Source organism: Penaeus monodon, chromosome 14 (genome assembly GCF_015228065.2).
Source record: "Penaeus monodon isolate SGIC_2016 chromosome 14, NSTDA_Pmon_1, whole genome shotgun sequence".
Classification (NCBI taxonomy): Eukaryota; Metazoa; Arthropoda; class Malacostraca; order Decapoda; family Penaeidae; genus Penaeus; species Penaeus monodon.
This window is the reverse complement of record NC_051399.1, coordinates 7,154,549-7,164,548: the sequence shown is the minus strand read 5'-3', so window position 1 is coordinate 7,164,548 and position 10,000 is coordinate 7,154,549. Positions and strand designations below refer to the sequence as shown.

Here is a 10,000-nt window from a genome sequence, read left to right as displayed (position 1 = left end):
CGAATACTGCCTGTCTTGCCTGTTCTTCTTTTTCGTTGATTTACGAAAATATTTTACGCTATCTTATTTTGCTGGTACTAATGTTTTTAACATTATATTAATTCTAACGTTTACAATAAAAATAATAACATCGATATTCATATCACTAGTAATCAATTCGTTTTTCCCGCCAGTACAAGGAAAAGTGAAATCAGGTAAAGTCACAAGATCTACTAATTGACTCCTTTGTGGCTAAGCACTAGCAGAGCCATCTATGTGCAAAGACATAAAAAAAAAAAAAAAAAGAGAGAGAGAGAGAGAGAGAGAGAGAAGAGAGAAGAGAGAAGAGAAGAAGAGAGAGAGAGAGAGAGAGAGAGAGAGAGAGAGAGAGAGAGAGAGAGAGAGAGAGCACAGCATTTCCCCCATTTTTTATTCATTTTCCCGTCGGCATTGAGTTAACATATACCTGGGAACTGTGCTCTACTTACCCCCACACTACTGAAACTGCCAGATTTAGTTTTTGTTAATGGAGTTAGGAAGGCAGTTTCACCATCGTTTTCATTGGGTATGCCCTCTCCACTGCGCCGGAGCCCACCACCTGGCTGATGACCAGGAATGACAGATCCAAAGAATTCAAAACTCGAGTCCATGGATGTAATACTTGCATCTTTGTCCACTGAATCCACTAAAATCAAAATAAGTAATGATTAGTAACACTGAAAACAGCACAATTCCACAAAACTATTGAATACTTACTGATTACATCTTCAAATAGTCCCTCTTTTTCTGACATCTTCAAAAAATAGGTCATTAGCTCTCAAATTAAAGAAAGAAATATCTTCATTATTGTTGTTTAAAGGATATGTGGTGGAAAAAAAAAAGTTAAACACATTTCAAAATCGTCCTTTCCTTTGGGAACTTCCTCACTGAGTTTACATGCATTTGGCCAAGCCAAAATGTTTTTATGAGGTCATATTTTGAGGAAAAATCTACCATAGCACAAATTTCCATTCCTTTTCACACACTGCAGATAAGTAAAACACTCACTTTTTTTAGACTGTGAGGCAAAGAGGTCCTCAGTGTTTGTTCGTGTCAAGCCTTCAATGAGTGATTTGGACTTGACAAGAGCACTGACATCTTGCGACTCTTCCCACTGCAACTTCAGGTGGTTTCCATCATCATTATCCTCGTCTTCATCTTCCATGATTATCCTCTTGCGAGTGCTGGGCAGCTCCACTGTATCATTACTGTCATCGTCCTCTGCTTCTTGACTGTAGGAGATGTAAGGCATTACTTCATGTACTTCCACATTATTAGCATTAAAAACAGAGATGAAATGTAAATCTGCTCACCATAAAATAAGAAATATACATGAGGGGAGGAGGGAGGAGGGGGGAGGAGGAGGAGGAGGAGGAGGAGGAGGAGGAGGAGGAGGAGGAGGAGGAGGAGGAGGAGCAGCAGCAGCAGCAGCAGGAGGAGGAGGAGGAGGAGGAGGAGGAGGAGGAGCAGCAGCAGCAGCAGCAGGAGGAGGAGGAGGAGGAGGAGGAGGAGAAGAAACAACAACAACACTACCTAAGATCAGTGAAAATGATTAAATGAAGGAAAATACAGTTCAAACAGAAGTAAATGCTGCAGGTCATCTTTACTTTTACATCAAATCTCTTTTGATTTTTTTTTTTTTTAGATATATCTTAACCTTCATACCAATGGCTAAAAATATCTTTCCAACACATACAATATATATATATATATATATATATATATATATATATATATATATATATATATATATATATATATATATATATATATATATATATATATGTATATGTATATGTATATATGTATATATATTAGTGGAGAACACTAACAAAACCACCATATACACAAACTCTCCACTGTTGTTTTGTTTTTGATGATTTTGTTACTTGGCCTACCTGGTCTTACCTGTGGTTTGGACTAAAACAAGATACTTTAATGCTACTTCTTTTATCTCCTAATGTCATTACTAAGGTCAAGATAGATAATTCATAGATGGTGACCAACTAATATAATGTATCACATTTCTCATGCATTATCTCAACCATCACAATTGATATTAATAAAAACAAATTCAAATAGGTGTATTAGTGAGACGATGTAGTAAAACTAGTTATACTATTTGCTCCAACTCTTTTTTAAACCCTATGTGATCAAAATCTTTAGTCAAATGGAAGTTTTAATTATTACCTCTAGCACAATATACAATAGTAGCTTATATAGTCTGATAATTTCTTTGCTAAAACTTCTAGGCTAGCTGGCAACTTATGGTTACTTGTCTTGTAACTTTTCCCTCTCAAACTGATCACAAAAATGTTTAAATGGACATTAAAAAATTATCAGCAAGGTTCCTACTTACTTTCCTACATCATCATCATTATCATCACCCTCTTCATCCTCCCCCTCATCTGCACTATCCTCATCATCCTCTTGCATCTCTTCATCTTCATCTTCAGCCTCTTCATCCAGATATTTGTTCTTTTTGCGTTTCTTATCCTTGATGATGATGTCATCTTCTTCAGGTTCAGACTCGCAGTCTGTGTCGCTCTGGTCAGTAAACTCTTTTTCCTCATCCAGGAAAGCTCCATTGTCTTGGTAATCTTTTCATCATGAAATATATGGCAAAAGTCAGTGAATCTGTCATTTCTGAATAATTATGCAACTAACAACATACAACAGCCTTACATGTAATTCTGTACACAAGTAACTTTCAACTTTTCAAAAATCAAGGAATATTATGTTTCAAAGGATAGGCTATGTAAATCATTAATGAACTAACATTTTAACCCACTGCATTCTGGAAAATTTAACATTCCCTGTAGTTTGGATTTGTACATTGTTGCAACATAGGTAACTCCACCAGAGCAAAGCCACCAACAGGTCAATTAATAAGCATAAATGATATCACACAATTTCCTTTTTCCATGTTATTTTTCTAATTTTATCAACATTCCTATTATCATCATTACTGATATTATGACTATCATAATATCAATAATAATAATAAGAGTAACAAAAATTAAAAAGCATTACTTCCAAAAAGAAAGGAAAAAGGGTAACCAGGTGAGACAGGGAGGACTAATGATTGACTTCTGAGTGACTAAGCACTTGTAGAGCCATCCATGTGTAAACACAATAAAGAAACTAATATCACAATGGAGATGGCATTTATGCATATACTATCCCCAGTGGCAATGGGTTAAATAAAATAACTGATTTCACAAAAAAAAAAAAAAAAAAAAAAAAAAAAAAAAAAAAAAAAAAAAAAAAAAAAAAAAAAAAAAAAAAAAAATTGCAATAATGCATATGGTTGTTTCCTACTGACCCTCCCCCAGCTTCCTATGGAACACTTTAAAAATCACTGTGATGCAATGTAATTTGCAATGGTGAATATATCTTGTAGAAAATAACTATCCGAGCTTTGCAGACGATACTGATATTCACTGATAATGTGGATATTAAAATCTGCAAGCAGTTATTAACACTGAACTAGGAGTGCACAACTTTATTATTTAACTCACTGGTACCATACACATAAACTCTCCCCTGTAGTTTTGTTTTTGATGATTTTGTTACTTGGCCTACCTGGTCTTACCTGTGATTTTGACTTAAGAAAAATGAAACTTAAACGCCATTTCTTTTATCTTCTAACATCAGCACCAGGGCCAAGATCATCGTTCATAGATGGTGACCAACTAAGGTTTCACATTTCTCATGTGTGATCTCAACCATCCCACCTGATATTAATAAAACTGAATTCAAACAGCTGTATTGGTGAGGCATACACAGTAAGTTTACTACTCACCTTCTATGACTTGCTCCGACTCAATGAACTGGCGCTCCTTAACCCTCCGTACTCTCTCTCGTTCTCGCTGTTCCCTTATTTTTGCTTGGAGGGCAGTTTTAAGAGACATGTGACGTGCTCCAGGAACCGTTTCAATTGGCTAAAAAATGAGAAACTTTCGGTTAACATGTTCTTAGCTATCTATAATGCTATGGGATGGGATTAAGTACTGATCACCATATATATTTCTCTTCTTCATTTTCTTGAATTTGCAAACAGAATAAACAGACAAAACTCACCATATCCTCATCTTCAGCATCAAGATTCACAATAATGTTGGATGCTACAAGCTTTTCCGAGCCGTCTTCACCTTTCTCCTTTGATACAACACTAAAAGATAGAGAAAATATAACTGATGAAAATAGTACCAGTTTTTAAATCCTGAAAATTTCAAGAGTCCATGTTCAGTCATATTCATCTTGTTTATTTCTAATGATAAATGTTTACAAGACACCCAACTCTGTGCATTTGGGACTCCAGCATAGGCCAACAAAACCAAATCACTGACTCTAGCAAAACATGCTTCTCTTGCTTCTCACAGATGGCTTCACAAGTGCTTTGTCACTTGGGAGCTAATTACTTTGCCCATCTAATCTCGAAGTGTTAATTATGATGAATCCAGAAAAAAAAAAAAAAAAAAAAAAAAAAAAAAAAAAAAAAAAAAAAAAAAAAAAAAAAAAAAAATTATGAATGATTATGAATAACTTTACAGTGCAAGTGATGTTTTTGCTGCATTCAGATTATATCTAAATAGGAAATACATATTTTTCTGAAGAAAATACATCAAACAAAGTCCATCTTCTACACTTTGATGTTAATTCTCATTCATACTTATCTGAACTGTTTACCCCATTCCTTGATTTAAGAAGCAGCTTTTATCATAGTAACTTAAGCTACAATTATGATCATTATGCTAATTATCATCATAATGTTACTGGAAATAACAGTATAACATTTTCCCCCCCCCACAAAAATTCAACTAATGTTTTTATAAGGTGAGGTCAGATAAGCCTCATAATTGAATCCTTGGTAACTTAAACACTTTTACAGCCATCTGTATAAAAATAAAGTAAATGAGACAAAACCAAAGCAGATGGTGTATGGAAATTTGCACTCTCACTGTTAATATGTAAAGATTGCAGGTTTTTCCATCACATTTCACATCAAGTATCATTTGGATTAGGGTTAACTGCAACCTATATAATCAGAAGTAATAGCTTTAATTTGTAGTTATTGCAGGGGTCTTGTAAACATTTACCAAGTGTTAAACTTTACAATGTACACCTCTGTGTAAAACAAAAGGCTAAATGTTTTCTTTATCTTAGACAATTTTGAAACATACCTTAAATTCACTTGCTGCTTATCAACCGGTTTTCTCTTTGTATTCGAGTGTCGAACAAAGCGATTCATCAGCTCATTCAATCCTGGGTTCTTTGGTGTTACAGTTGGTTCTTCATCCAGATCAATGAAGTCGCAGTCTTTTCCAAGACTAAGCTTTGGCGTTGTCTTTGTGATCTTGTTGAGGTCCAAGTCTGGCAACTTTGCTGCAAGAAGATTCAATTTGGGAGTTTCAATCTTTTTTCCACTCTTTGCCTCAGAGTTTTGTGGACTTTTTGAGTCTGATGAAATTATCTGAGGACCGTCTTTTTCTTCTGTTGCAGCTTTAGTAAGATATTCCTCTATTTCAAAATCATCTTGAGTATCTCTTGATTCTTTAACAACAGAAGTCACTGTGTCTTCCTTTGCACCAGGTGTGACGTCTTCCATTACCACATCTTGATCCGGCTGAGAGTCCTCGGCAGAAGACGAAGCCCCACTCTGAATGCCCGAGTCATCCACATTCTTCTTTGTGGTCTCACCTACCATGCCACCCACATCAGTGAGAGCTTCTTTATCCACATGCATTGAGGACTGTTGCTCTTCAACATTATCAGTCTTGCCTTCTTCAGGAGCACCAATATTCTGAGATATGTCTGGAAGGTCGTCATTATCATCAGCCTGGGAAGGAAGCTGAGTTTCCATTTCCTTATCCATTTCTTTATCCTGGTCTGCCTGATCTCCATCTGGATTGTTCCCTGGAGTCCAGTCTCTGTCTTCTGGGTCCTCCTGATCTGAGTCTGATTTGTAAAAGTCTTCAACTTCCTTTTTCTTTTCTTCTAGCATCCTAATGGGAAAAATACATTGCTATTCAAAAGGCTCATGTATGTATTATTTTGATATTGCAAGGAAGAACTTCTTAAAATCATTAGAATATACAGGAAGTCCACTTTCTAGCTCTTGTACAATAACAATAAATAGAGAGAGAAGAGACATGAAATTATTTAAGTCTTGTTATGACCACTGTCAGATTAACAAAAATAAAAGTGATCTTACTTTAATGTTGCCATATCTCGCATACTCATCTTCAGGCTGCCGCGTTTGAGACTCAGAACAGGTGCAACTTTCTTACGTCTTAAGAGCATGAAAAGAGAAAATGCAATTATTAGTAACAGTTTAATTTTCTTTAAACAAATTTCTACCTACAACCAGAGCAAAACTTTAGAATTACTGGAATTATTAGATACAAACTAATCTCGGTAAGATGAACAATGAAAAGATGTATATTATTACTGTAAATATAAAGGATAACTTCCCTAAATGGTGAAAAATTGAAATCCACAAATTAAATCAATAAAGGTGATATACAGCCAGCATGCAGCATGGATCATAGTTATGAAGTATTATTTGTTGAGAAAATTTTCAAACTGAAGAAGAGGACAAAGGGAAAGAGAAAAAGAGGAGGAGGAAGAGGAGCTGGAACAGGAAGAGGGAGAAGAAGAGGACGAATAATAGTGGTGTGATGCTATGACACCTGTACTTGATACTATAGCAGTGATTAACAAACCTTGACTATATTCTGGAAAGACAGAGCTGGCAAACATCTCAAATGATTTATCATCAAATCTTTGTACCAGCTCTATCTTGCCAGAATACACATGATTTATTGACCTATACCCCTGTGTGAAGTGTGGAGGCCATGTTATAACTTGATACAATCCTACTCCTTAATATTCACTGTACATTACATATTTCCTCTTACTATGTTTACCTTTCCAGAAATTCGGCCAGAGTCCTTTGCTTGGGCCTGTGATAGGGCAGAGATATCTGGGAATCCCGCACCATGCGTTGGGTTTCACTATGGATGGCCATAACTTCTTGCTGCTTCTCTTTCAAAGATGGACCTTTTTTCTAAGGATTAATAGAACCATGATCAATACAAACACACAATTTTGAATATGAAATTCTCAGAACTCTTTCAGAGTATAGATAAAGGAAAAAGGAAAAGTAAGTATGATGAGTTGAGAGGATGGGATGAAGGATGATCATATATTTACAGTAACTTAAGCATTAACTAAAATCACGTACAACAAACTATATGATCTTCCTCTACTAGCAATATCTTTTAATATGTGACAGCTTGGATTACGAGACATTTTTTCAAACCTGCTAATTCCATATGCAACTCTTACCTTCTTTTTCTTGCTATTAGCTCCACTTCCCTCATTCTCATCATCTGAATACTGTGGCCGTGTAGGAGAAAATCTTTCCCCAACCTCAGCTTTAGGCTCATCTTCATCTGTCAGCTCAGCATCAAACAGATCACTGTTGTATTTGTATGGCTTCTGAAAAGATTTTTTTCTCTGATTAACTTTCTTTTAGTTGAAAAATAAATAAACCTAGATTTACTATAATCTCTAAAGAGTATACTTCCTTGTACAAAACTGACATGCAAGAATAAACATTAAAAAGGTAAAAATAAATTGTACTTAATTGGTTTGGTAACATTTCTTACAGGTTTTATAATAACTTTCATTGAGGCATAAAGGCATAAAAAATAAAATGAACATAATGTAGATTCTAAAACTATTTCTCACTAAATATTCTGATCTTTAAGATCTGTGAATTGTAACCAAAAGTGTATACAGAATAACAATGCATAAATCAATTATAATTTAAATGATACATATTCTTTATGAAGACAACCCCTAACTATTTATGAAAGCAAACCTTAATCTTCAGTCTAAATAATTTTGTTAAGTCCTCTTTATTCACCCTACAGCCCTCCTACATGCACCAGTTACAGATCCCACCATCTAATCCCTGCCACATTACAGCTCTATCGCCTTCTCTTACAATTGCTACTGCTGGCTGATCGGACGCGTTCCTCAGGAAAATCTCAGATTCACTGTCATCACTGTCGGAGCCAATCCTTTGCACTATCCTCTTTGTCTTTGAGCTCTTGGATTTCTTGTCTAAATCCTTCTCTTCTTCCTGCTCCTCATCACTACTAAGGAAACCTTTATTAACAGGACGTGAAGGGAGTGGATTAGAATCTTCATCATCCGAGAGAATGGCCTTTCTCCTCCTACTAGAAGTTATTATATTCTTTGTATCGACATCACTGTCATCATCTGAGACAATTGTCATCGGCTTCGTTTCTGATTCTTCGTCTTCTAAAGCCTTGTCGTCAACTTCAACTCCATCATTTCTTTTGGATTCTGCTTCCTCCTCTTCTCGGTTGTCCACAGTTGTGTCAGGTTTCCCAGGCACGAAAATCCCTTCGTCCTCGGAAGCATTTGCAGATTCAGTCTTTCCAGTACCTTGCTGGTCACCTGATGCAGGAACAATGGCAAGAGGACCTTCTCCCTCTGGTTCCATCTTTGCTGTCCAGGAGTACTCAGTCTGGAAGAAAAAGGTTCTATTACTCTGAGAAAAAGAGAATGTAAGAATAAAAATTAAGATAAAAATAACAAGATGGAAGTGTTTACATCTCTTGTGCCTGTGGCAAATCCTGTGGGGGAGACCCATTAGTGTGATATATTGCAAGCCTACTAAAGAACAATCATAATATGAAGAATTTTGTGAAAATATGAGTAAAAAAATGGAATCAAAATGTAATCTGAAATTGCATGTGAAATAAAGTCATTAGTAAGGGGTCCTGGGGTGTAGCCTTCAGGTCAGTAAGGTTTTTGGTTCATATGTTGATCTTGTGGTAAACTTTGTATTGAAGATGGGTTTCACTTATACTCTTTTTGAGCTGGGAACAGGTGTGGTCCTGTTGTATATATTTACTGGGAGGATTTGTGTGAGGCCTAGATCAGCACTTAGACTGGCTTTTGGATACAATCAGCCTTCCTCTACATCTGTCTACCACTGGCTTACTGAATTCCAGAAGGGTTGAGGAAACCTTAAAGAGGAACCAAGGGATGTTCACCTAAAAACAGCTGTGACTCTGGAGAACATTGCTGATGCAATGGGGATTCCACTATAAATGACACAAGATTGTTCTGTTTCTTTGAAATATTGAAGAAGAATCTTAAAGTGATGAAGCAGAACCCAGGCTGGTTTGGATTGAAGAACATATGGTCAAGTTCAATGGGAGAGCTCATAGGTATGTCCACAGCACTGTTACATATTATTACATCTGGAAATTAACAGAGTGATCCTGAAACCAAGTGGCTATCTGGCAGGTTGGTGTTTCTGAAGACCCTCTTCTGAAATTCAATCCATGAGTGTGGAAAAAGAAATGGTGTGCTTATTCGTTTTATAAACATGGCCACATCATCTGTATCTGATTTCAAAATCAGTGCAAAGTCACTGCTCACTGGCTTCATACAGTCTTTTCAAGCCACTGAAGAAGCAACAGGAGAAAAAGCCCAGGCATAACATCAGGTCTTCAAATTTCCCCATGGAAAATGCTTCTGATTCATGCATGCCTCACACTGGACTTAGAGAACAGGACACAATGAGTTGGGGTGGCCTATGCTGAAGCCGCCCAGAAGTGGTTCCAAAGAATCCCACAGCATGCTTACAACAAGTATTTAAATATCATACCCAAGCCAGATCTTTCTATACTGCTTCTAATGTTTACATAGATAAATTAAACTCCGCCTAGGGTAATGTGGCAGTCGGTAGGGGGTTTGAGGGGGGGGAGTACCTGGGTATTGAAGGATTCTGGCTTATGCATGCATCTTTGTGGTATTCAGTGTGTTTAGGATGTGGTTCAAAGGATCATTCATTCTGGTCAGGAACTTATTCTTGTAGATGACTACAAACAAGCTGCAGACATGAATGGTAATGCCACAAATAGAGGAAAAA

General features: G+C 36.4%; 1 protein-coding gene across 2 annotated transcripts in view; it reads right to left on the bottom strand.

Moving 5' to 3' along the window:
* Positions 1–10,000, bottom strand: part of LOC119580827 (claspin-like) — a 23,244-nt gene that overhangs the window by 12,393 nt on the left and 851 nt on the right. For both annotated transcript variants that reach the window (XM_037928974.1, XM_037928975.1), the window contains exons 2-11: positions 8,036–8,584; positions 7,372–7,524; positions 6,951–7,090; positions 6,236–6,313; positions 5,205–6,026; positions 4,102–4,192; positions 3,824–3,962; positions 2,378–2,618; positions 1,027–1,250; positions 468–664 (exon numbers count right to left, since the gene is read on the bottom strand). In XM_037928974.1, coding sequence (XP_037784902.1) covers positions 468–664; positions 1,027–1,250; positions 2,378–2,618; positions 3,824–3,962; positions 4,102–4,192; positions 5,205–6,026; positions 6,236–6,313; positions 6,951–7,090; positions 7,372–7,524; positions 8,036–8,560 — 2,610 coding nt within the window. In that variant the 5' untranslated portion in view covers positions 8,561–8,584. The remainder of the gene's footprint in view (positions 1–467; positions 665–1,026; positions 1,251–2,377; positions 2,619–3,823; positions 3,963–4,101; positions 4,193–5,204; positions 6,027–6,235; positions 6,314–6,950; positions 7,091–7,371; positions 7,525–8,035; positions 8,585–10,000) is intronic.